At 47.8% G+C, this 25,741-nt stretch overlaps 9 protein-coding genes across 9 annotated transcripts; 5 read left to right on the top strand and 4 right to left on the bottom strand.

The window, feature by feature from the left end:
- Positions 1-411: 411 nt before the first annotated feature.
- E1B28_003443 (uncharacterized protein) lies at positions 412-4,446 on the bottom strand. The gene is made up of 6 exons (XM_043160423.1): positions 3,937-4,446; positions 3,767-3,878; positions 3,573-3,706; positions 1,959-3,516; positions 822-1,898; positions 412-761 (listed from the first exon to the last, which is right to left on the bottom strand). Exons 1-5 carry the CDS (start codon positions 4,440-4,442, stop codon positions 846-848), a joined length of 3,363 nt encoding a protein of 1,120 aa, XP_043002380.1. The 5' UTR covers positions 4,443-4,446; the 3' UTR covers positions 412-761; positions 822-845.
- Positions 4,447-5,593: 1,147 nt separating this feature from the next.
- Positions 5,594-6,376, top strand: E1B28_003442 (uncharacterized protein; the record flags this gene model as incomplete). Its single annotated transcript, XM_043160422.1, has 1 exon — positions 5,594-6,376. The coding sequence occupies one exon, from the start codon at positions 5,594-5,596 to the stop codon at positions 6,374-6,376; it is 783 nt and encodes a 260-aa protein (XP_043002379.1).
- A 1,697-nt stretch (positions 6,377-8,073) lies between these two features.
- On the bottom strand, positions 8,074-8,978 carry E1B28_003441 (uncharacterized protein). The gene is made up of 4 exons (XM_043160421.1): positions 8,894-8,978; positions 8,759-8,827; positions 8,374-8,699; positions 8,074-8,304 (listed from the first exon to the last, which is right to left on the bottom strand). Exons 1-3 carry the CDS (start codon positions 8,963-8,965, stop codon positions 8,463-8,465), a joined length of 378 nt encoding a protein of 125 aa, XP_043002378.1. The 5' UTR covers positions 8,966-8,978; the 3' UTR covers positions 8,074-8,304; positions 8,374-8,462.
- A 93-nt stretch (positions 8,979-9,071) lies between these two features.
- E1B28_003440 (uncharacterized protein) lies at positions 9,072-11,008 on the top strand. The gene is made up of 14 exons (XM_043160420.1): positions 9,072-9,208; positions 9,283-9,357; positions 9,423-9,427; positions 9,489-9,571; positions 9,631-9,650; positions 9,702-9,750; positions 9,823-9,925; positions 9,980-10,020; positions 10,080-10,190; positions 10,247-10,316; positions 10,379-10,455; positions 10,514-10,520; positions 10,583-10,790; positions 10,854-11,008. Exons 1-14 carry the CDS (start codon positions 9,187-9,189, stop codon positions 10,874-10,876), a joined length of 894 nt encoding a protein of 297 aa, XP_043002377.1. The 5' UTR covers positions 9,072-9,186; the 3' UTR covers positions 10,877-11,008.
- On the bottom strand, positions 10,993-13,374 carry E1B28_003439 (uncharacterized protein; the record flags this gene model as incomplete). Its single annotated transcript, XM_043160419.1, has 4 exons — positions 13,313-13,374; positions 12,753-13,253; positions 12,331-12,679; positions 10,993-12,272 (listed from the first exon to the last, which is right to left on the bottom strand). The coding sequence occupies exons 3-4, from the start codon at positions 12,512-12,514 to the stop codon at positions 10,993-10,995; spliced, it is 1,464 nt and encodes a 487-aa protein (XP_043002376.1). The 5' UTR covers positions 12,515-12,679; positions 12,753-13,253; positions 13,313-13,374.
- Positions 13,375-14,630: 1,256 nt separating this feature from the next.
- E1B28_003438 (uncharacterized protein) lies at positions 14,631-17,771 on the top strand. The gene is made up of 12 exons (XM_043160418.1): positions 14,631-14,706; positions 14,761-15,495; positions 15,576-15,591; positions 15,657-15,793; positions 15,853-16,001; positions 16,074-16,153; positions 16,210-16,673; positions 16,730-16,787; positions 16,852-16,954; positions 17,012-17,103; positions 17,167-17,274; positions 17,339-17,771. Exons 2-12 carry the CDS (start codon positions 15,248-15,250, stop codon positions 17,468-17,470), a joined length of 1,587 nt encoding a protein of 528 aa, XP_043002375.1. The 5' UTR covers positions 14,631-14,706; positions 14,761-15,247; the 3' UTR covers positions 17,471-17,771.
- Positions 17,772-17,952: 181 nt separating this feature from the next.
- Positions 17,953-20,715, top strand: E1B28_003437 (uncharacterized protein). Its single transcript, XM_043160417.1, has 5 exons — positions 17,953-18,248; positions 18,299-18,612; positions 18,669-18,993; positions 19,044-20,349; positions 20,400-20,715. Exons 1-5 carry the CDS (start codon positions 18,000-18,002, stop codon positions 20,423-20,425), a joined length of 2,220 nt encoding a protein of 739 aa, XP_043002374.1. The 5' UTR covers positions 17,953-17,999; the 3' UTR covers positions 20,426-20,715.
- A 479-nt stretch (positions 20,716-21,194) lies between these two features.
- On the bottom strand, positions 21,195-24,976 carry E1B28_003436 (uncharacterized protein; the record flags this gene model as incomplete). The annotated part of the gene is made up of 17 exons (XM_043160416.1): positions 24,942-24,976; positions 24,072-24,885; positions 23,942-24,020; positions 23,476-23,869; positions 23,322-23,419; positions 23,123-23,258; positions 22,969-23,066; positions 22,805-22,901; positions 22,682-22,754; positions 22,384-22,613; positions 22,259-22,325; positions 22,010-22,196; positions 21,788-21,954; positions 21,616-21,737; positions 21,534-21,558; positions 21,453-21,464; positions 21,195-21,393 (listed from the first exon to the last, which is right to left on the bottom strand). The coding sequence occupies exons 4-17, from the start codon at positions 23,594-23,596 to the stop codon at positions 21,195-21,197; spliced, it is 1,632 nt and encodes a 543-aa protein (XP_043002373.1). The 5' UTR covers positions 23,597-23,869; positions 23,942-24,020; positions 24,072-24,885; positions 24,942-24,976.
- E1B28_003435 (uncharacterized protein) lies at positions 24,826-25,739 on the top strand (the record flags this gene model as incomplete). Its single annotated transcript, XM_043160415.1, has 2 exons — positions 24,826-24,976; positions 25,030-25,739. The coding sequence occupies 2 exons, from the start codon at positions 24,826-24,828 to the stop codon at positions 25,737-25,739; spliced, it is 861 nt and encodes a 286-aa protein (XP_043002372.1).
- Positions 25,740-25,741: the final 2 nt, after the last annotated feature.

Below are 25,741 nucleotides of genomic sequence, written 5' to 3'. Positions count from 1 at the left end.
AGACCTACACACCTCTACATTCCCCGCTCAGACAGTATCGCTCTTGAATAAACGCAACCGAAACACGCGTCAACTTTTCCTTTCCTCACGTATCAGCAATCGTCACCCTTTGGAGGTATTCAGATGCCTTCCGCTTCGCCAGTAAATCGGTATCGTGATCGACTAGATCGATCCGGACCCGAAACGTCCGCCATGCGATCAATGTGTTCGCGGTAAACCTGGAAGTATATCTGATAACGGAACTGCACCCGTAGAAATGTACAGGGTTTGCTCAATTCCGTGAACATGCGATTCTTGCGGTGTTGGTCGGCTAAGCAAGCGCCATCGGGTACTTCAATCCTATTCGACTGCTCTTGCTTTCGATGTCCCTTCTTCTAGCTCAATACTGGTGTTGCATTAGTCGAACATGTACGTTTCGAGACAGATATACATTAATTTAAGATAGTGCACCTGTATGTACATTATAGAAGATATACAAGTAAAGACATACAACTCGATTCAGGTTGTTTAGGAAGGAGAGAGAGAGGACATATCGGTATCTCGATAACAGTATAACGACATCGGTTTTTATGCACCGGAGCATTGATAACAAAACGACAGAGATACGCCACCTGTGAAAAGGAGTGAAAGCGTGAATACAAGTTAATCGCCGTGAGAATTAGATGATAAGAGGGTATTAAGGATATCATGATAATATAATGGAATAAATATAACGCATTTTTCGGACGTTCGACGTCCTAAGCAAACGAAGCGGGACTAGTCTACAGAGAAGTAACATTCAGATCAAATTCGAACAGAACATCTGGTGAACCGGAACATACCAAAAACTTTAACCACCTCATACTTCACATCGTACTGACATGTTGGGGATAATAACCACCTTCCAAATGTCCCCGTCCTAGATATTCATTCCCGGTATAGCCGTTAATCGAAGGCATGGTGTGTGAGGGTTGCCCTGAGACATTGTGGCCGAAAATAGAAGAGTTGGTGTTCCCCATCGAAGGCAAATCCATTGCAAAAGCTGCCGGACTATCAGTCATCATTCCATTATACGATTTGGGGCTATCACTCCTATAAACATCCCCAAACCCAGAATGCATCGATGCCGAACTTGCAGGTCTCATCAAATGATTGCTCGCCCGACTATCACTTCGGGCGGGCGGTAGTCCGGTTTGCCCAACTGCAGGACTCGACTGTGCACTAAGAGCGCTGGTACTCCTGCTAGCATATGGATGATAGCCGATGGAAAAATCCACTGATCCTGGTGAACTTCTCCCTCCTGAGGGATAGTACCCAGAAGAAGAAACCGGTCTCCCATGATGCCTATGGCTACCGTATAGACTTGGCGTCATGCTTCTGTGTCTTCTCGCAGGGCCTCCGTTGAGGCTAGCGTTCAATGACGACGAACTGAGCAGAAGCGATTGTGATGATGCTAAGCCAGAGTCCATGGAAAGGGTGTGTGAAGGTATGCCAGGTGACTCGTATGAATTGGAGCTGCCGTTCTCTTGTGCAGACGCACCCGAATATGCAAAAGGAGATTCGAAACCGACTTTATGGGATGGTGCACTAGAGCTGCTGGGAGCGGAATTGTAAACATTGACGTCGAATACACCAGTTGACGGCCTCGACCCAGAGTTCTGTCTTGATGAACTCCCGTGAGCACCGTATTGCTGCTGAGGTGGATACCCAGCTGACGAGCTTGTTGGGATGGCGGGAGATGAGGTCGTACTGTAAGCTGGGTCAGCATGTGCCCAGTCGTGGGCTGCATGAGCTGGTTGTGATTGATCGCCGCTGGAATAGTAGCCACTTTCGTAAGAGCTCCCATACCCATCGTAATTGGGCGGTCGTTCGTTGTCAGTTCTTCCAGGAATAGGAACGTTAAAGCTAAATCGTTGAGTCTGTCGATGAAAGTATCGAATGAGACGAAGAAGCGGTGGAAGAACTGAAAGCCTACTTACATCAAGGAATCTCTCATCCTCCACAGTGTTCCCTTGCCGAGAACTGGTTCCAGGTCCGGCAGAAGAAGCGACTCTAACCAATCCCTCCTCGCCTCCGGGAACATCAACCAACTCTCCATCGACCTCAACCTCGTACATATGTAACGATGGTCCATCTTTGGTTATGGAAGTTGCTGTAAAGTCGGATGGCGTCCCTATCCCCGTCCCAAACACCTTCCCAAACATGTTGAGGTTCGTCCCAACTCCAGAAGCAGATCCTTGATGTCGATTCCTCCTATGCAACGCCTCTGCATCGTCACCGAACCCAATGTCAGACATGTCCACATCCCCACACAGAGCCTCATCTTCATCCATTCCATTGTTAATCCACTCCCCTACATCCATCGAATCGAAACCACGCTCTCCATTTTCCACTTCCTTTCCTTTACCAGGAGCGGCGCTCGCATGTGTGGCTAGATGCTTTCTCAAATGTTCCGGTGCCTTGAAAAGCCGTTCACTGCACGACAATAACGGACAGGCATACGCCGTTGACCTCTTGCCGGTCTTTGAAGAAACTGTGCGGTTGGCGGTCACACGGGGGAACGAGGAGGATGAGGAGATGTCCTTATCCCTGTCGCTAGAACCGATAGTCCGTGAATGTGGATTCGGACCATGTGCACTGTGCGCTCTTGGGGGGTCTTGAGATCTTGCGCTCCCAACGCCGACACCGCTTCCGGCAAATCTGCCCTCATACCAAACTCCCACCGTCGCCGGGTCTATAGCTCCTTCCGGATTGTCGTAGGTAGAAGTCGCAGTCGAACCTGCGTAACTGTGTCGTTTGTTCACAGACGAAGACGGAGGGCCGCGCTGGAGTGAATGAGGTAGCGTGTTGTGGCGGGTAGGGGGATGGAGTTCGCCTCGAGCTTGAGCAAAGAACATATCCGCGGCGGAGATAGGTTCCTGCTTAACTGAAGGTTCTGGGCTATACGAAGAACTAACTTGACGTAAACCCCCGTCGTAAGGATAGCGGTCATATCCTCCGCCCCGGGACTCGAAATTTGCGGGAGCGGAAGTTGGTAGCGTCGGCATCGCAATCCCCATATTCATCGGGACAGAGAGGTAACCACCATCATCAGTGTAACCGCCATTTTCGTAGCTAGACCCGTCATGACTGTCATCTGCGACGGCCAAAGGACTCGGCCTGTTTGTCTTCTTCCTTCTCTGCTTATAAGTTGGACTCCCCTCGAACAGAGTCATCATGTTGAAGAAAGGGGTGTTCTTGCCTTTTGCCCCGGACCTGACCGTACCAGCGCCCTCAGTGTCCGATATTCCGCTGGAATCGGCTTCATCGTCCGTTCCGCCTCCTCCTGCTCGTGTGGAGGTTGGTGCTCTGGTGCTCGTTGAACTACTAGGATCGATGTCACCAATGCCTCTCAATGCCCTTTCTAAATCACCTTCACCATCTTTTCCACCAGCTGCGCGAACGAATTGGTCGTAAAGACTACGCTTAAAGGTGCTATCATAGACGAAAGAAAGAGCGGGTTCGCCAACGACGACTGTTGTGGCTTCCATACCAAGTCTAAAAAACGCCAAGTTGAGCACAGAGGACTAGGTAAAACAGTACAAGTGACTTACTTCTCCCGTTTTAAATCTCGTTCGAGGGCGTCGAGAAACAGTCGGTCATGTGGTACCGAAAACCAATAGAAGACCTTTTGCTTCTTTTGCGTGCGTATACATTGGTATTTGAAGAGGAGGTCGAGAAATGGTGACTGAGTTGAAGGTGGTTGAAGGTGAGTGAAAGGTGAGCTGAAGTAACGTAGAATGCATACCTTTGGTTCTTCCAAGCATGCGTCCTGCCCTGGCTTCAAGTTTCTGAGATCACTAAAGACACCCTCTTCAAACTTTTTCATGTTCCGAACCGGACGACCAAAGGCCTCAAATCTAATCAGAAGTACTGGAGTTTAGTCTAAGGAGACTGTGACATGAAAACTGAGCGCACCGGAAGACTAAAGCCCGCACGATATCCGTTCCTGTTATATGATAGAGCTCATTCCAATATACGCAAGTAACAAACTCTTGCGAAGGTAGCAAGAACCGATTCAAAGCAGGATGTGAAGGCGTGTGGGGGTGGTGCTGGGGTTGATTGCTTCCTGACTGTGACGGATTCCATCGCGACGGTGCTGTTGCAAGAAAGAATTTTAGCCGGTCCAAATGAGCAAGCTTCTCTTGTTCTTGAGGAGTTAGAGGTCTTGAAAGACCTTTCGGAAGACCTGGTACTACTGCAGAGCCATTTATAGAGGATGATGAGGAGTACGATGAGGGGTGGTGGTCGAAGTCCAAGAGTTGATCGTGACTGTCGTTGTCTCCTCGAGGACGAGCTGTGTGTTCCTGAGGATCATGTTCGTGAGGGGTGACACCGACGTCTAGCTGTAAAGACTGTCGGGGGTGCATTGCAGGGGGGGGAGGAGAGATTATCGACAAACCAGCAAAGGACCGGTGTGTCATGTTATACGATCATACCGCCCTGCCCAAATAGTGACCAACCTAAGATCTGAGAGATCCAAATCAACCCCATCAACCCCTTAGGCTACCCGTGGGAACCTTTTGGTCCACGGGACCGACCGCGTTATTATATCAATTACCTCCCTCTGCTCCGTTTACCCTCGTCACCATAGGAAGTGCAGAAGAGCCGCACACGACAGGGAATATGGACACCTCCAGACCCGGGTGCTAGCTGCTTGCGGAAGCTCGCAAAATCTCTGCACTGCCCATGAAATCGCACTTTATCATCACGCCTCGTGGTAGGACATGCACTGCTCCTCCATCAGCGATCAACTCCCCGCCCTCAAAACTCTTCATCGGCGGCCCTCAAAGGGCTCGTATGTATATTCTGCACATCAAGGGTGGCTCTCACTAGAACAAATAAGAAACGATGTAACCGAAAGAATACTAGTACACAAGCTCGTCACCATCTTGAACACTCAAGGTTACAGTGTGCTTTACTACCGATCCACCAACAATGGAGCTAAATCGGGCAGAGGACGCTATATCCGAGTTGTTCCCAACATCATTGTGATTCTCGTTGCTCGACCTCGACATAGTTTGCTGATGAACTTACATATTTTTTTGAAGATCCCAATCACTGTCCACGCCTCTGCTAGATTCCATCAGCTGGTGGTGTAGGTCCTTTGTTCTGTTTAGGTCCTTCTCAACTCGTCGCTGGTTCCACCGAAAGGTACTCCTTGACTCCTCAGCGAACTACTTTCGGACATCCAAGCAGTGTTCTATACGACACGCCACATCAAGCCGGTTGTCACGCAGTTTTCGAGCCACAGGATCTACTCCGACCGAGCAGGCTCCTTAACCGCACCAATGGTATAACCAGGTCCTGCTCACCGCCTTGTCATCCGAGCGCTGAAGCGCTGAAGTGCGAGGAGCGGTTCGGAAGTTCAAGTTTCGGGAACGAAACGTGGTATTTGTTCAAAGGCGTAACGTGATCCAATTCAAAATCAGGCAATTGACAGATCCTGACCCCGCCTCCAGTAACATCCTGCTCTGAAAGGATCACAGTCGTGTCAAGGATTCGCATTCGCAATTGAAACAAATGTTCCGCAACTATACATGATGGTGATGTCGAGGATGTCCACTCGGTGAAGATGATGAATAAATTTGAGCTGGTGGGAGGGTTCTACTTTCCCGAATATGGTCGGCGTAACCCAGGAAACTCTCTATGCTGTGGTACGGACAACTTCTTGCCAACCTCTTGCCAGCGGCGCTCTAATGGCGATTTTGACGTCGTGGTAATGGAGGTCCGCCTCCGTGGATCAGAGCCCGTCATATCCGTACCTGGTTGCACTGCTCTCGAAATCGAAACGAGATCGGCACTCAAATTTAGATTTAAAAAAAGTAGTCAAACAGGTCATTGGATGAGGCTCTTTCAATACGCTTTATTACCTGGCCTCAGCATCGCCCAGTACTCAAGGTACTCTCACTCGACGCAGAATGTGCCAGTGTGGTCATTCCATGGACCTCTCCTTCTTCAACGGAAGCAAATGCCAGCGGGACCCCGGGATATAGTCCGTTTTGCCTTAGAGAATGGATCGTTCTTGATTGGGACTGTCTACTCTTGGTGCGGTCCCTCTCTCGCTGTACCACCAAAGTTGCCGCTCTCCGTATCCTTGACGCAATCCCTGATTACACCACGAACGTGTAGTTCGGAATCTAGTCCACAGGAACCATGGACCTACTCGGAGCAACCCGACACTGCATTGGTACCGATCATCAAATTCATTCGGACTAGAAACGCCTTCCCGCATGTACCTCTGTCGTTTCCTCCGCTAAAATTGGCTCGGAAAATTGGCGTGCACGGGCATCGCGTTCACCTCGTTCAATGGCGAGCAACTCCCGTCCCAGCCACCCTTCCCCCCCCTCATCAATGATCAAATGATTCTTCCCAAGTTGCGTTGATTGTTCTCACTGCTCCGCTCGTAACCGACGGCCATCTGTTTAGCTCAGCACTCAATACTATAAGATCGCTACCCCATGATTGTTCGGTCAGTTCAGATGCGTATCAACGACAACTCCTCCTTCCATGAATTTTCAACCCACATTCCCACAGCCACTGGGGAGGCTGTGACATTGCGACATTCCTTTGACTTGCCATCATTTTTCTGGCAAATGGAATTCAGTACGACCAAAGTAAGTAAATGATATCCTTCATCTTGTCAACCTCGATCACTTCTTCTTTTTACCTTGGACTGGAAGAAAGACCAAGGTATATCATATGTATATATTTTGAGGATGTACGAGCCTGAGCTACATGAATATTTGCGGGTTATTGCCAAGCAGTACCCCGTCATTACCAGATCACCCCGTGGATTCCGCTTGTTTAAATTTGGGCTACGTACTTGGAGGTAAGTCAGGTTTTCGCGGGCGCACGCTAAATGACAGTGGGGGAGATAATTGAAATTAATCGGAGGGTCGGAGGGAACGCTGAAACAGGGGAGCACGGCGGTATTAATGTTTCAGGGATTTACGCGTACGAATTAGAAATGGCATCGATAATTAAAAGGGAGTGTATTCACGCCTATTTGGGATTCGTTGATCATCCCTGCTCCCGTTGGAGTCAACGTCCAACGGAAGTAAGTATCTGTGAACTCGAACCCAAGCAGCACCGTACTGGGACACTTGAAATCGAATTTTGACTTGTCATTGGTATCCTTTGGCCCTTGCTGTATTACAGTAACCTTTCTGAGATGCCAGGGGATCTTCAGGCATGACTCTACTATACCGTCGGAAAACCTCGCTACCGAGGCTCCAAAAGGGATATGTAGCGCTCATGTTCATGAGGCGCACGTCCGAAATCCTACTATAGGCTCGAGGACCGATTGAAGTCGACGCGACAGGGAATAAGTCTGAATCCTATGATTATGGCAAGCAATAACCTCACCCAAGGACACATTTTGCTCCCTCCTCAGACTCACAGCTTTATGAGCACGCTTGCCCCCCATTCCGGCTCACATGGGCTATACAGCCCTATTCAAATTGTTGTTCAGACTTTTGCTAAGCCTTCTCCTGTGACCACACAGGATCCATACATAGTAAGAAAGTAGACTTAGCTCGTGCCAACGCCACTTGAGTTGGGTGCCAATGTGATTATGAAGGCGGTGAAGGCGGTAAGGCCAACCGCACCTTGGCAATAATCTAATCAGTGCATTAAATGCAGCAAGAGTTTTTAACCCTGCAACTCACATGGTTTCGACCAGTGTCTCGTTCTCTAAACGTGAGGCCGAATGTCGCATTTCGACGAACATGGCGGTACAGCGCTGTAGTTCTCCAGCCGCTGACAGATCACAGTTGCTTCGAAATCAGAACTGTTGTATGGTCGGCAAAAACTTCAGAGGTCGGAGGTCGGAGGTTAAGTAAAGTTGAGATCCACGACAGGAATAACAGCAATTGACATACTGCAGGCGGCGTAGATAACGGGCCCGAAATGGATGCGGCATCAGGCGGTATCGCCGCGGTCAAAGAAAGTAACAGGCAGCGACTTCCTTCTCGGGATCGACTATCATACCCGTTCAGTTGAGGATAATAGTGGTCTGAGATGCTGCAAAATGTGCCTTTTCTTTCCTTTGAAGTCCTGGAGGCTGGGCATATCCATGTTTTTTTATTATCCGACATCGTGATATTTGTGCATAGTTCATAAGTAGAAGAAGAAAGTGCGCAAATGCCCACTGGACGACGTAGACATGAGCTATATTTCATTGGTCGACGCCGAAACAAAAGCCCTCAAACACTGCGCTTGTGCAAACAGATGTTCTAAAAGATGTTTCATGTTTCCCTGTTCCCTTTTTCCCCGGGTTCTTTTCTGTCGATCCAAAACAATGAGTTAAAGAGCTGAATTTTGAAAAACCGAAGGCTAAGAAATAATCCGTACCCACACTACGCCTTTTTCGCCCCCCCCCGTGGATCTGTACAACAGTCAACCCAACGTATCATCATCATCACCCTTCCCATCCTCCAGATCTACGTCGCCGCTGTCATCGGTTTCTTCTTCTTTTTCTTCTTCACGCCTCCTGCAGTTACTGCTGATGATATGGGCGTAGCAGAAGGTACACCACCAGTGGAAGGAACATCTCGAGAGGTTGTCTCCTGCACAGCAAGTTCGACCACACGCCTGTTCTGCATTTTTTCCATTAATGAGAGGTTTAAAGCCTCAAATCGGTTGAGATATAACGATGAATATGTTTTGAATTTGAGGCACTTGATATAATATTTTAAATTCGAAGCGAGGAAAAAAAAAAATAATAAAAAAACGCAACGGTAATATCATCTGTAATCTTGAGAACGAGTTTGCCTTCACAAGACCTCCATTTTACACAGTAACGGACCTGGAAGTGGTTGTTTTAATAGATGATCTCTAAATTTAAAAAAATCGGGATAAAACGCAAACTGACCTTGTTGGGCGATTTTTGGTACAGAGCCTCGGCTGCATCTTGGAACTCCTGCCATGATTGAATGTAGACCATGGCATTGCGTGTGAAAGGCTGATATCACAACCGTTACGCATGGGGAGGCGAATCGTGACCGTGACTATAAACAGCATGCTCCTTTTCGGACGAAATATCCGAACGGCCTATCTCCGTTGCCGGTTTCCTGTGAGCACCACCATTCAAAAAGGGCTCCCTCCCAGCTCCCCACACCTTCCGTGTTCTCCCTCCCCCCCCTCCTTCCACGACTTAAGAAACCGATGTCGGAATCTCAACGAAAACGTGTGTTTCTGTTGCCAATCGCCATTTGGAACATAGAGAAAACTGACGGACGTGTTTTCCTTTTTTGTTGGCAGCCCTGCCTTTTTCAGCCAATTTTGCTGCAGGCGCCATCGCTGGTGTATCTGAAATTCTAACGTTTTATCCTCTCGGTAAGTTGCTAAGCTGATCCCAAGGTCAGATCTCATTTCCATGCTATTAATTATCGCCCTTTCAGATGTCGTACGTACAGCAGACTCTTCCCCGCGCCAGAGACTCAATTTAACGAAAAAAAACCACTTAGATCAAAACCCGTATGCAACTACAAACAGGGAAGTCGAGTGTTGGTCTAGTTGGGAGTTTCCAGACCATCATTAGGGAAGAAGGGTACGCAACCTCCAATCACACGATAACCCGCGATTGACGATGTTATTTTTGGGCTAAAGGGTTGGACGTTTGTATCGAGGTACGGTCGAACTCTTTATCAGAATGACTTGATCTAACCTCTATGAAATAGGACTCGTACCTCCTTTACTGCTCGAAGCACCAAAACGTGCCGTGAAATTGTTTGTCAAAACTTTTTATTTGAACCGCGTTTTTGGACCTCCCTCCCCCCCATTCTAATCAACCTTGATTAGCGCTGCCAATGATTTTTGGGGCAAAAAGTTCCTTCAGGTTACTGGAGAGGAAAAGATGACGCAGCAACTTTCGATAATGACGGGATGTAGTGCGGGAGCGACGGTAAATGGTATTCTCATCTGTGGATGTTGTTCTTTCTAACAGCACCCCCTCCAGGAAAGTTTTGTGGTAGTACCTTTCGAACTGGTCAAGATTAGGTGCGAATGCATCGTCATCATTTACCTGTTCGATCTCCTGAAATGCTTCCTCCTCCTAGATTGCAAGACAAGAATAGTGCTTACGCCGGACCTATGGACGTTGTCAAACAAACCATTAAGAAAGAGGGCTTACTCGGTCTGTACGCTGGTATGGAATCTACATTCTGGAGGTACGTCTAGAGGGGGAAAAACTCAAAAACATACGTGGCTCATTAAAAAAATTTAGACACTTCTGGTGGAACGGCGGGTACTTTGGTTGTATCTTCCAAGTCAGAAGCTTATTGCCCAAAGCCGAAGTCAGTAAACCCCCCGACCCGCATCCGTGATACCAAAAATTGACATTTTTCGATCATTTTAGACTCAGCAGAGCGAATTGCTTAACAATTTCATTTCGGGTGCTGTCGGTGGATTCGCTGGAACCGCATTGAACACTCCGTTCGTTTTCCTTCCGTCATCCACATTTGCAGTCCCTTACTGACCCCCCGTTGACCAGATTCGACGTAAGTCGATACCCCCCCCCCCCTCAATTTTGTTTTTGTTTTACCTAACTCGTCCCCCCCAGGTCGTTAAATCTCGTATACAAGGAGCGATCAAAGTCCCTGGTGTTAAGCCAAAGTATAACTGGACATACCCTGCTTTGATCACGATTTTCAGGGAGGAAGGACCTGTTGCGTTGTATAAGGGGTTTGTTCCGAAGGTGCTTCGGCTTGCGCCTGGAGGTGGGGTGTTGCTTTTGGTTGTTGAGTTTACGCTTGGGGTGTTTAGGAAAGGTTCGTTTGTTCGTTTGATTGTTTTTTTTTGGACTGAGGGCTGACGTTTCCTATTTCTATTAGCGCTTGGACCTCCGTATATTTAGATAAGAGCAAATACTACTACTCTTTTCGAGGGTCGGACCGCTTAGGTACCTGAGTTTCTGTTGTTGTAATGTAGATAATAGAGTAGATTACTTTTTTTTAAAAAGTCTAAACTGCATTACGAATCAAAAATAGCACCATACGCAGGAATGCCCCGACTCTCCATCCCAAACACCACCCTCCTCGTCAACTTTGGATTGGAAATGATAAAAACGGCTTCAGCATCAGATTCCAACACCAATTTATACGTTTCAAACAACATATCCGGTCTCCCCTCCTTCCTCGTATCCCAAATCCTAGCATCAGGATCAGCCTTCTTCACCGCCCCCACCACCTTAGTCCCATACGTCGTTTCCGGAGCAGGCGTCGACCAAAATATCCTCCGTGGAGTCACATTCGCATAAAACAGAGAAAGCGTAGGTCCAATCCCAGACCCCGTAGCCACCACCACGATCCTCTTGAACAATTTAGAAGTGTAGAGTAACCCATGAAGAGGGTACCCGCGTACCCAGAGTTGAGAGGGCGGATTCATAATCGTATTTTTAGTCCAATCCCCAGCGTTAGAAATCAGAATGGAGAACCCATCTTGGTTCCCGTGGGTGTCTTGGTTGGGTATAGTAGCGAAAGCGTGCCATTCGAGGAAAGGTTTGGTGGATACTTTTAATCCATAAAATGGTTTCATGTTCCGGTATTTGAAATGGAGGCGGATAGCGTGGTTGGAGAGGATTTCTGGGTACACATCTTGGCGACGGAGACGGCCCCATGAGAAGATGGTACAGGTGGTTGAGATACAGAGTGTCCAAAAGTTGGGTGTGTGGATGAGGTAATGGCCGAGTGGGAGAACTTCGGATTCTAACACTCTATACTCCTCTGCCGCAAAGATCGTATGGACCCAGAACGTGCAAAGTGCAATCCATCCTGAATACCGATGTAGGGCTTCGAAATAGTCGTGATACAGGACGCGGAAACGTGGGTAGGCACCAGCGAGGATGAGACAAAACATGGTGACGAGGACGTAGGATGTGATGAGATTGGCAAGGGATGCGCCATCTGGATGGGCGATGTAGTCTTTGGTGGTGAGAGCGGTGTACATGATGTACCATACGACAGCAGCTACACCTGCACCACTATGAGCACCGCCATAATGGAAGACCTTTGCCAGTCGACGACGGAGCCATAGAGGTGCACTGTGAGGACAGGCAACGGCGATTTCGTAGACGAGGTTGACGAAATTTTCCTGACGGAAGAGAAGGGCGACCATTAGGTTTGCGGATGCAGCGCTACCAACGTCGGGAGTTTTTGGGGTCCCGTTGTTGCGAACGACAAAGGTGATGAAAGCGATAAGGTTTGCGAGGAAGATGATCGAGAAGGTCTTCCGGTAATACGAGAAAAAGATGACTGTTTGACGAGAAGAAAGAGTTAGGGGTAGCATATAGAAGGGATAGGACAAACTTACGTTTAAGCCACCTTGTCAGACTTGAGTGTCCGTTTTTTTGGGGGAGAACCACCGGTAGTTCGGTTTCGCTACCTTTTTCCTCGATGACCTCGAAAGTTTTGATATCTATAGAACCCAATTTGGAGGATAACTCGGTAGAGCCTGTGAAGCTACTGGCATCCTTTTCAAGATCACCGATGGACATTGTGGATGAAGAGTCGAGAAGATGGTATCCAAAGAGATGATACGACTGTGCTTTTATACTCTAGAACGATAAAGTTAGATAGTTACTCAAGATCCAGGACGCACGGGAGGTTGAAACACAATCTGGCATTTGACTAGAGTAAAGGGGGAATATAAACTCTGACAACTACCGCATGTTAGTGCCTAGTATGTTCAAGAAGAAGGATCCATGATCGGAATTGGGAAACTTCAAACTTTACCTTGTCCGCATCAGAGAAGCAAAGGAATTGGGCCACGGGTGACTAGAGTCATGGCGACATTAAGCATTAAACAAAGCGTTTTCGTCGGAGGTGCCTATGTAGCTTGCGCTTGTCCATAGCCACTGCCGACGAAAAAGATTACTTGTGCCTGTGATACGACAGGGTTCAGAACTGAGAAGGAGTTTGTGGTAAGTCGGTCATTTCTGAGGGATAGGTGGTGGAGTCAGGTACAAGACCACACGATGCGCGGGAAAGCCGCACAGCGGAGAACTGAACAACCTGTGGTTCGGGAGGGAGGGGGAGGCAGCAGTCGTCCGCATCATGTAAGTACCGATGCACCAGTAATGCAGGTCCCTCTGGGGAGCCGAGGAGGATAACTGTATGTAGCTCGAAACGCCAAGATTACCAGTGGAGGTCGAAATCTGGAGCGGGTTCCTCGAGGACTGCTTCTTTCGTGCCAAGCAAAAGTGCAACCTTGAAGAAAGCGTTACCGCAGACTGGCTAAAATTAGTTCGCACAAAATTAGTATTTGAACATGACGCACTTGACATGCCTAATACCGATGCTGCACCTCGGTCGTGCCTAATGAATGAATGCGGAAGACGAGAGCGATGGGGCGGCCGAATTCACACGCTGGCGCGGCGGCCTTCAGCTTGGCTTCATCCATCATCCACTAATCTACTATCATCCAGCTTCTGGCACGTACGATCCTCCCATGGACGATGATACGGAGTAACAACACATCCAGGCGACTGGCATGGTACATCTGGATCTACACACTACCCGTTGCACTCTGATTTTCGGGTTTTCAACCCCTATCCCGGTGGTTGTTCGCATTAAAGTTGTTGCATTTCAACGTGCTGCTTTGCAACGTGAAAGCCTTTCAACAACTTCTAGTTCATCAACAGTATGTTATCTCTTGTACTGAGGAGACCTCCGGTTTTGATCCCTTCCCTCACCATATCATGACCTATCATTCGAAATCGTGGTTTCTGATCGCGAGGATCGATTGTTGCCGATACCCACTATGGACTCTGGAGTCGGCCTTCAAGATACTCCAAACTCGGTGCTATCAAAGGTGTTCTGATCTTGGGTCTGGACGATTTTCTACCAACTTCAACGTGCGTGCGTATGCCCGCTTTTTCTGAATCGGACCATGTGGAAAAAAACGATAGGCAAATTGAACAACCGACATTTAATGTAATCATGCAACACGTTGGCCACAAAACAGTTCGAAGCAGACGCAGGTCTCCTTGTATTGTAACCTGAAAATATCAATCTCGCCTTTCCCCCTCTTTCTCTGATCTTGTAGGATCATTCTCCCGGGTCAACATCTTAAAATACTCGTTTCAGGATTTGACTCGGTGATGGGTATGGATGCGCACCCAGATCCCTGCCAGTATGTCTGGCTACCCGACAACCCGCCCTGCAACCAAAAATGGCTCCCGTCTCGATTACTTAGGGTACGGGGCGGCGGCGGGGCTCTTTAGCGGCAGGCTTCATCGTCTGGGGAAGTTTGTGAGCTCATTGGTATCGCCAAATCTTAAGGGTGAGTTCTGGAAACTCGCACAACTAGCGAGTTTACTCACGTATTGATTGTGTTCAAGCTTCTCGAGATTTTTGGTGCTGCCAAGGTGTGTGAGGGAAAAGGCATTGTACTAGACGGTCCGACACGACGATGAAGTTACTCTGAATTGTGGATGTAACCAGTGTACATATGGCACATCCATGTCTACATGACTCTTTGAGTGACATCGGATCTACCTCCCGAGTCCTGACATTGACCTGATTAAAAGTCGCCGGTCGTTATCAGTTGAGAAATCCAGGAAGACGAAGGCTTTGGCCGGTCAACTTCACACGCATGCCGCACGCCGGTCCGTCCTTCACCATCTTCGGTATCATTTCCGCCAGCTACTTGAAGGTTGAGATTTGAAAACGCAACTGCTTGCCAAAGGTCCGCGACTTTGAAGCTATGCATTATATTCACCACTGATACCCTCACATATAGGAGTCTTCGAATGACATGGGCCCGAGCTACGATTCGTGAATCGCCTGCAGTCGTTTTTGAGGTCGCCGCTTTTCAAAATCTCGTTCCAACATAACTATATAGAAGAGTGCTGGTTTTCTGTACTCTAAATGCCTTCCATACGACATTAGGATGACTTTCAAGTCCTCAAGGCCTCATCGACATCATCCGTGTTTTCGCTGCATTTACGCGTTGGGTTTCTGGGTTGAAGGTTGATGAAACATTGAAAGGACTCGGCACGGTTCAACGTTCAACTGGAACACCCCTCGATTCCCTCGATTTCTCCACGCTATTTTTATGGCGGTTCACGAAGATGCGTGGTCGTTACGAATGACTCTATAACAACATTGGTCACCAGATGTGTTCTTCTTTCTTTCCTCAGGCCTCAGCCTTGAGCCCTTTCCCAGGCTGATTGGCCACCTGAACGAATGTTGAACCCTTGTGAACCCCAACGATTTTCCCATTACCCATGTCGACATCGACTCAGTGGCAAGAACAAAGCAGTGGAACGGAAAAGTTCCCTCAGTTGGACGACTCTAAGAGGGTTATCAAAGATGTCGACGTCGAAATCGTGGTGCCGAAGGATATATTAGAGGAAGGGAGTGTAGATCCTGTGTATCAAGCCAAATCACGGATTATTAGCAAGGCTATTCAGGAGATAGGAATGGGGAGGTATCAGACGTATCTCTTTCATTGTGCTGGGTTTGGAGCGTTCGCGTGCGTGGTGTTTTGTGGTTTTTTCTTTTTTTTTCTTTTTTTAATGGCCGGACTGACAATTTGTGCGTTTGTGCAAATAGTGGTAGCCTTTGGCCGGTGAGCTTGAACTTGAGCTTGGGTTGTTCTCTACCGAGTCCTGACGGGTGATGACTTTCTCCCAGGCAGTGGCAAGCCTCATACTAGGACCTGTATTGGCAGAATTCACATTCAACGGACCCTTCTTACCGCTCGCTTTGATTGTGGGAAAGATCGTTGGCGCGTTGTTTTGGAGTTTTGGATGCGATATTTGGGGAAGACGGTTTGTCTTTTACCAGAAAAGCTCTGGAGGGGGGGTTGATATATGATATGTTAAACCAGGTGGACTTTTAATCTCACATTACTCGTTGCTGGCGTATTTGCTGTTGTGGCGGGAGGTTCTCCTAATTTCGTTGCGTTGGCTTCTTTGTTGGCTGCGGTGTGTTTTGGGAGTGGAGGCACGCTGGCTATCGATGGTGTGGTTTTGTTAGGTGAGGGGTTGTGGATTCCTTCGTTACGGTGTATATTGATCTAATATTCTTGTTCTTGTTCTTGTTTTCTAGACCTCCTTCCTGCGAGCCACCAATATCTGCTCACTCTTCTATCAGTATGGTGGTCGATCAGTCAATTAGTTGGTACTTTGGTGCGTTCCCTCCGCATACTGGAAGCCCATCCATCCCTAGCTTACGCATTTTTCAGGTTGCATGGCCCCTCCTCGCCAACTTTTCCTGTCCCACAACTACTACCACACCATGCACCCGTTCCGAAAACATGGGCTGGAGATATCTCTTATTCGCACTTGGAGGACTTCAGCTCTTCATGTGGTGTATCCGGTTCTTCCTATTCAAATTCCTCGAAAGCCCTCGATATCTGATCGCTGTCGGGAAAGACACTGAAGCTGTGAGGGTTGTTCATGAGCTTGCACGGTTTAATCGTACCACGTCGACTTTGACGGTGGAACAGTTATCTGGAGCGGGTGTGGTTCGGGTGCCTTTTGAGGGGAAGGGGAAGGTGGGGTTGGGAGATGTTGTTGTCCGTGGAGCGAAGAATGTGGGATCTTTGTATAGAACGAAGATGTTGGGGTTAGCGACGACGTTGTTGCTTGCGGTCCGAGGGTTAATCAGTTTAGGGACAACGCTCTATGGCTCTTTCTTGCCATACATGTGGGTGGTTTCCGACCTACTCTGATTACTGATTTACCAAACGGGGGTTTTTTTAGGTTCATTGTCCGGGGGTTAGATTTTGGTGATGGTTCTTTGTACATCACCTATAGGAATGTGTGTTCTGTCGCTTGCCTCACCCCCCCCCCCCTCCTGTAACGCTGACATTACGTTTTGGTAGCTCTCTATCATCGCTGTTGTAGGTATTCCTAGTTCCTTTTTGGCCGCTTGGATGGTCGAGTGGCGTTCAGTTGGTCGTAAAGGCACGTTGGCAGTGTCTGCGGGTAAGTTTTTCGCGCCCGCCGTTCAAACCGTCAACATTCTTTAAAAATCATCAACAGCTCTCACTGGTGCTACCCTTCTCGCGACTACTACTTCCCGTACTTCAAATGCTCTGCTGGGATGGAACTGTGCATATACGTTTTTCGGCAATGTGAGTCTTAAACATTAGATCAAAGCTTTTCAGGGAAGTATCCAATCTAATTTCTCATTCCAGATGATGCTTGCCGTGATGTACGCCCTCTCATCCGAAATATTCCCAGCGAAGTATAGAGGAACTGGGAACGGTCTAGTGACGACTATATCGTTTCTTTTCGCCATCATGGTAAGTTTAAGTTTTATCATTTCAGTGCGGCAACTGAACTAAACGATGTGCTATGTACAACTAGGCTCCTGTTATTGCCCTATATGCTAATATCCAGACGGTTGCCCCGGTGTGGATTGCTGGAGGGTTACATGTGGTTGCTGGGTTCTTGACGTTGTTGTTGCCGTATGAACCGAGAGGGAGAACGTCGATATAGTTTTACTATTATTTTACTCGAAACCCCTCGGGCCTTCTTCGTCTCGCTCTGAAGTTTGCAATAGTTTACCGAATTCAAAAAAAAACGAAGGACGAGCAAAAAACTATTATTTCAGAGTAACCCTATTCCTGCTGAATCCACGAAGCCAGACAATCTCGGTGTCACTGTTAACGGACCTTGAAAGCTTGACGGACGGAACTACTGAGAATAAATGTGGTAATTGGGTCGATTTCGGTCGACGTTCCCCGCTGGCCCACATACCCCCCAATGTAATACTTGTTCATGGTGTGTTGGTTGTGGATTATAAGGGTCTCTTCAGAATCTTTCTGGAGAGTCATAGTGGTATAATTAAGCTCGAGATGGGAGTAAGTCCGGGACGTATGTAGTTTTCTCTGTTCAAACTAGCCACCATATTTTTGGTGGCTGTGAACCGTGGGTTCCTTATTACGCAGCACGGCTCAGGTGACAGTTACGCTATCCGACCATCCTCTATTTCTTCCCCGCTCTCGCTGTTGTCCCGCTGCACGCAATGGAATCTGAGGAAATCGAACTCCAGAAAAAATTCATTGATGCCTTGACCATCCAACTCAGAAAGACTTCAGAAAAGACAATTGGCATCAGTGATCTGAAAAGCAACGGTATCAAACCCGTCATGTTAAAACAGGTTCACTTGATACAAGATGATGATATCCGTAAGGTGGAGGAGGAGGAGAAGAAGAAGACATTGTCAGAGTGGGGCATTGACATACATGGGAAGATCGAGATACCTAGTTCAAAAGTGCGCATACATTTACTTGAATATGGCTGGTATTAACTCAGATTCCATAGACCCTACAAGATATTCTTGCGCTCAAAGTTAGACCCAAAGGCTGGGAGGACCGCAAATGCAAGCTAGCTATCTGGCAGCAAACCGATTTACAGAACTCAGTCGGCCCCGTTTGTTCGCGTCTCACCCCCATCGATTACGATTTAGCATCCGCCGCACACACGAACTTACAAGACATTCTCCCACCACGCCTGCTTGACCTCTTGTGGCACATTTCTGTCGACGAGGAATGGCTTAGTTGGCCTAAGGAATCGCAGGTTTGCCGCATACTGGATCTTATTGTCTCCGATGATGCTCTGTTCTCCATCCCCGCGAGGTGGCTGCTTCCAGTTTCGTAACTTTTCCGTTTGCTGAATGTGGCTTGAATGACAGGAAATCATCCGCCAACATCACCTGTAAAGTTGATATAGAGGGAACTTCGAGGCACTTTAGCCCTTTTCCCGACATGCAAGTATGCATCAGACCTGGTAACCGTCAATTGCTGGTGACCTGGGTAGAAGTCGATTCTGCGGCTAAGGGCGCAGATCGGTGCAAGATGTTACTCTTTCTCAACGCCTTCGCCAAATGCTTCAGTCTAGCCCCCAACCGCACCGAAACGATACTTTTGATCGGTGTCTACGTCAATTACGACGTCAGTATCCCAAAATCCACCGAAATCACCATATTTCAAATACCACCGTCCCACGACAACAGTCCAGTAGGTCCATGAGTTCTAGATGTGTGACGCTGTATTGATGAATGTTCAAGGTCCAGACCTTTCGATACGAGACGGTGAAGGAACCCGACGGAGCTGCCGACTTTTTGAATGTTATGTTCAGGTTATTATGTCGCATTGGGAGCTGTTCTAGCAAACAACCAGGCCCATTTATCACTGTTCACAATTATATCACTGCAGTCAAGGCCCTAATCAATGCCGCTGGTGAGGCGCTCACTCGGACTTCCAAACGCTCTAATGGCGGAGGCAGTAACGGTGCAGGTGGAGCTGGAGGCAACGGAAGTAGTGGTGCAGGTGGATCTGGAGGCAATGGATCTAGTGGTGCAGGCGGAACTGGCCGTCACCCACCTGGAGATGGGGGTGGCCCTCCAGGACATGGAGGCCAAACTGATTCGGACGCAAGTCCAGTTTCAAAGTGCCGCCGGCTTGGCGAACCCGATGTGGATGGGTGTAACATGGCTGCACAGCTGCCGGTATGGGTCCCCCTCTCGCCCTCATCATTGGCCAGTGCGAAATCATCCGATTTCGAGTTGAAAGAAGACAACGACGCAGACTTTTACCTCCACTCACGCTCCCTAGGATCTTCCCTACAGGATATTGTAAACAGATTAGCTCTTCCCAAGCTCAGAGGGGTATTCCTTTCCCTTTCCTTATTGTCACTTGCCTTAATGCTTTGTTCGCAGATCTTACGAATTCTTCAATCTGAAGATGATCGAAGGCCATTTGCGATGGCGAAGCTTGCTTCTGGAAAAGAGGTCAAGTACACCTCACATCTACAAGCGATTCCTGGGACCGTGAAGATCTTCTCGCATTATACTGTGATGCGTACGAAGGACACCAATCTCTTGCTCACCTACTATGCTGGTCCTTGTCTTCCGTGGTACTGCAGCACCTACCAGTACTTATCCTCTCAAGTACCACCCCCCCTCCAGGTAGCCAAGGACCTCCTTGCGACAGTCCAGGCCATACACGATGCTGGCTTTGTGCACCTCGATATCAAACCTGCAAATGTTTGTGTACCAGATGGTGTTCTGAGCAGTCCTGGCGCTGTTCTTATCGACTTTGGATCCTCTCAACAAATTTCTAGTTGTGTCTGCTACCCATTTGGGACTGTCGGATGGCTTGCCCCCGAAGTCGAATGTGAACAAGAGGATGTGGATTTATGCTCAGTCGATGTCTGGGCTACTGGGAAGGTGCTACTCTACATATGCCAACGTCTTCCCCAGGAGGTCAATGGCATGCTTCTACTCAAAGAGGTTGGTGAGGCTTTGAGTGCACCAACGCCTGCAGAACGGATCCCACTGGTTGCAGCCAGGGATAGGTTACTAGTCCTTGAAGGTGGGTCTTTGATCTGTTTTGCAATACTTTCTTTCTCATAGCCTGCTTAGCTGGCCACATTGCATCATTCTCTTGATGTGTCATATTCTATTGTCTTGCTTGGGTCTCTTGGGCTCTTTCGTGTTACTCTCAAATTGGCGGATATCTGGAGTTTAGGGAAGGTCTTGTTGCTCATGGCTAAATGGTGTGCTTTTACTGAAAAGGAAAGTGATCTGGTCCAAACCCTTGGTACAAAAATGATGTCAGTGGACCCAGATGATTGTCCCTCTTTAGCTGATGTACTCTCCCAAGTCCAGCAGATAGTTGAATGCTTGTAATATTATTATTATCATTATTAGGATGCTGATGATGGGTTTTGGTACGAAACAATCATAACATGGTTTGAATTGCCATCTGGCATCTTTGCATGGTAAGATCTGTTCCATTCTACCCTCAAAACCCCTCAAGCCTCCTTTGTCTCACTCTGAAGTTTGAATAAATATTGTCATTGGAAAGCCAATTGTGGCCTGTGGTCTGAACTTTTTCGATTTGTTGTGAATGCAGACTGGTTTACAAGCGTGAAGATTCAGAAGAGATGTGACTGGCAGTGCTACATATGGTCTGCAAGAAACAGTCTTTTTCTTGACATCCACCAGCAGCGGCTTGAGCAGAGTGACAGTGTGTTTGAACAATGGGCCTACTCTAACTTACGAATTGCGCTTCAGTACGAAGATGACGAGTTTATTACATTAGCAATTGGGTTGTTATATACAACAAAGAACATCCAACAACTAGACGATACTGTGCAGATTTTCCAATATAGTTTATCGAATCAAAACGAACTTGGACACACAAGAACTATTATTTCAGAGCATTTCCGCTGAATCCACAAAGGCAGACAATCTCGGAGTCACCGTTAACGGAAGTTGGGGGCCCTCCATTTCCTTTCCCTTGACGGACGGCACTAGAATAAATGTGGTAATTGGGTCAATTTCTACTTCAGGTGGAAGACGAAATTCATATTTCTTGAGTAGTCCGGTTATGGCGACTTGAATCTCCATTAATCTAGATAGGGATGATGACGGTTATGAAAATCCAAGCACAGATGTGCAACGAGGACGTACGCGAAACGCCATCTGGATGAGAAAAATATGTATTTCAGTAATTTTCTCGATCAAGATTCAACGAATGAACTGGCCACCTACCCAATGCACCCTTTTGGCCCACTGCCTGAAGTAGTCTCAGTAAACGAGTTACATTCTCCGCCGGAAACTGATAAAGGCTCACTGAATGACAGGAGGTTGGCAAATAATCCGACGGAAGCTGTCTTGTTCCCTCCCTGAAGTCGAATGTGCTCGTGACGACTGGGGTTCCACTTCTGAGGATCATCTCCCCAAACAGATTCAAGTCTAGAGGAGATTTTACCGGACGAAAGGTGGTAATAAAGAAAACCACTGACCTGTTATAACCTGCGGCATCGACTATAATTCTCTGCCCCTTCCCGACTGGGATATTGTCTATCCTGTTTCCCGAAGGGGAAATGACATGGAAGTCAAGTGGAAGCAAGGCATTCTTCGACGCCGTTCGTTCTAGGGTGGGTAGAATAGGATAAAGACGGAGGACTTCCTGTATGAGATACGTGAGTCCGATATGCCTCGTTTTTCGGGTAAGTCCATCTAACCTTGATGACTGATGTTAAGTAGTTCATCGAGTCGTAATCCGTATATAAAATCTCTCCCCCGTTCTTCTCGCGAACGCGTTTGATTTCTTCGTAGACATTTGCTTGATCCTTCGGGTGAGTCGCAAGTTCATAGAGAACCCATGCTATCATATACCCCGTCGTATGATGTCCTGCTTGGAGGAGCGTCCTTTCACAATAACTCGGGATGAGATTTGTATATCGCGTGCACCAGCATGCTCAGATACTCACGAAATCTGAGCAGTCACCTCTTCGTCTGTCAACCTTTTGTTCCAGTCTTCCGCTGCATTGGCCCGAACTAGAAATGTTCCATGTCAAGAAGGATCAGTCCGATCGGAAAGAGTGCTCATAGTTACCCAGAAGACTCAATATATCTTTATCAGCCAAGGCGAGACCTTCCGAACTCGACCCTAAACCTTCCATGACCTCTCTTCCTTTCGCATGGGATACCTCCATATACCGTTGTGACACTCGTTCCTTGGGACTTGGGAAATATTTTGCCTTCAAAGACGCGATCGTAGGTGGGATGCGGCGTTCCAATGACATCTTTAATGTCGTCATTTTACTTGGTACGGGTTCTGTCGTTCTGTCGAGGGAAGTTATGTAGTCAGTAAAGAAGATGGCTAAGTTTTCAATCAGGGAGGTACCACATACTCGAGGTCATGTAGTGCCTTTGTTAGCTCATTTGGCTCGTTATCAAGAGCATTGAAGCGATAATTCAAGGAGCCTTCAAGGGAAAGTAAGCGCCTAATTAAGAATTGACTGGTTACAACTCACTCTCTCCAAGAATATCAAGCGCGAGTTTATGTACCCAGGGTACAATGTCAAATGTTTGGCTTTTGCCTTGTAGCTGAATATTCCATTTTTCGGATAACTGTGGCAGTCGCAGGTCAACATCGCAGTTGCTTTTCTGTGTCGGTAAATTTAGGATCGAAACGTACATGCGCAACGTGATTATGAAAGAGCGGAAGGAACCCCTTGATATGATTAATCGAAAATGCTGGACTCAATATTCTTCGATGTCGCTTATGATTCTCGCCTTATCTCCTTAGTATACAGCGAGGCAACGGTTGGAGCGAAATGGAATCAACTGACCTGTAGCCCAGATCACCCCCTTCCCAAAAGCCATGTTCAACGTCTTGTTAAGATCGCCAGTCTCCGGAAAACTGTACACCGAGTCGTTAAGTACAGCGTGAATTGCCCGCGGGTCAGAAAGCACGAGTACTTTCTCCTACATTTGTTCAGGAATGGTCCTAAAAAGGTTCAACGGAAGACATATCCACAAGTAACGTACGCCAAAACAAAGTGGCAGCATGTAAGCGGTACCATATTCTTTCGACCATTCGTATAACATATGCATAATCTTTGCACCTTGAATGTCATGTTCAAAACCTCGACTCGGAAGTAAGCGCACATGCGAGTAATTCTCGAGGGATCGTGCGACTTACCGAATAAATAGGACGGCGATGAAGGCCCTCTTAACACGTTGAGAGCATTTCGCCGCCGGAGGCGCAACGATAAGGCCAAAGAGAAAATAGCGAGAGGAATCCAGATGGAGATGGTGAACATGGGTTTTTGGGTTTCTCGGTGGAAGAGAGAATCCGAAGATAAAGAGAATCGAGTGAGCCCAACGTAGGCGATGACGGTGTTCACATTTCGGTTGAATCAACATGGGATCAGGATCCAGGTCTTCGGACGCCACGATGTCAGATGAATGTTATTAAGGTAAGTCCATCCCAGCCAAACGTAACGCGTCCTCTACCGCAATTCTCAAGGCTCTCCACCATCAGCCACCACCGTAACATTCAGATTTTTCTTTTGCCGAAAACCTAATTTCGAGATCTGGCAGGAACGTGAATAACCCGTCGATGACATGAGAAAGGAAGTTATCGAAATAGAACTGATGACACTGACAAGAATAACGAGTGACGTGTGAATTGTAACCGCTTTGCCCATCTGACGCGCCTCCCCAGCCCCAAAAATAACACATTCACTATTAGCGATAGTGAGAACACGTTATTATTAGCGAAAAAAATGCTTTGACCAGCAGAAATAGCATGAAGTAACAGAAAAGAAGGAATGATAACAGTCGTAAAGGCGAGCATGCGTGGCCGGCGTGCGCCAAACCAAACGTCGTGTATGTTCCTCAACAATATGTTGGCCTTCAATCGACGCCTTAGCGCCTCAGTCGCAAGAAACAGTGAATGGTCGATGGTGCGTAGAACGGATGTCCGTGTGGTCATGTGGAGCGGGCAAAGCGGAGGCGGAATGGAGAATTAGATTTAGAATGCATATGGCTCCAAGCGTCGAAACCGAGTCATGGGCTCCCGATGTATGAGCGGAGTGTCGTGAGTACTAGAGTAGTCTGACATGGTGTGCGAGTGGAAACATGGGGGATCTCGATCATGTTGTGACGGCCAATCCTTCCGTAACGTAATTCCCACTGCCAGCGAAGCGGTTGCAAGGTGTTCGCCCTCGGAAAATCGTTCACAAGCCGGCGACGTCAAGAGATAGAACGAAGATACGAGAAGATCCTACGCCATCTTCCTCTTCCAAGTTCGACATACTTGCATCTCGGGTTTTCAAGTCTGTGCAAGAACTGTTCGTCTTCACATTGCGATGATGGTTGGCCTCCAGCTTGATGGGAAGACGAAAGTTTTGGTGAAAGAAAGGAATAGGAATCGAAGAATATCTGAATTTGAAATTACAGTAACCGGCGTCCGCAACACCCCTAATAGCAACAGGCCCCTCTTCATTGAAACACGGTCTTGAATCTTTCCTGACGACCGTCACCCACGATGAGCTCGCATTGGTCTCGAAATTTCGGAAAACTCTCGAGAACTAGTCTCCGTGTAATTCTTCGAGATCTAGGAGTTCAGAAATGGGGAAACCTGAGGCGAGACGAAATGCTTGCAGAATTGGGAAGACTCTTTAGGGAGGACGAAACTTGTATGCTTTGCTTCCTCGCTATATATATTGCAGCTCAAACTGATGTGAACCAGCACCTGTAGAAGAAAACGAAAAAGCGAGAGCGACAACCTCCAAGTCGAATGAAGATCATTCGAGTATCAGAAAAAGAAAACGGACCCAGCCAGCTGCAACTGACAGTGAGGAAGACAGCGAGCAAGCGGACGAAGAGGATAAGAAGCAACCTACGAAGCGGATGCGTCAGGCGGCCGCTGTTCCTTCTTCCCGTAATCGGCGTTCTCAGGATGAAATTTCCACTCGCACTACACGTAGCAAGGCTCTCGCTGCCAGCAAGAGTATAACTCCTCGTACCACCCGCGCTAGTGCAGCGAGGAACAAATTTCCTAGGATCAGAAGTAGTCGTCAAAGAGGGAATGCCCTTAAGAGTACTACGCCCTCCAGTTCAGCTAGGACTGGAGACACGCAGATGGACGTCGATGAAACGGCGATTCCGACTCGTATACTTCGATCTCACGGGGCCCTTTCTTCTCCAGTCCGCGTAACTCGTGCTCGTGAACCTCATAGACGGACTCCTAGCGCCGCGTCCGCATCAGAAGCTGAAGTTGATTCAGATGGCGTCAATGATGCTGATGAAGAGGAGGAAGCAGAGGAAGAGGAAGAAGGTTTACGGGCATCTAGGAAAAAAGAGAAGGGGAAAGCGAGAGTAAGCTCTATTCCTGTACCAGAACACATTGGGACAGCCTCGGTACTTCATATCATTTATCAAACGGTGACGTGCTGCTAAAA

Source organism: Marasmius oreades, chromosome 11 (assembly GCF_018924745.1).
Source record: "Marasmius oreades isolate 03SP1 chromosome 11, whole genome shotgun sequence".
Lineage (NCBI taxonomy): Eukaryota > Fungi > Basidiomycota > Agaricomycetes > Agaricales > Marasmiaceae > Marasmius > Marasmius oreades.
This window is presented reverse-complemented; position numbering and strand designations above follow the sequence as displayed.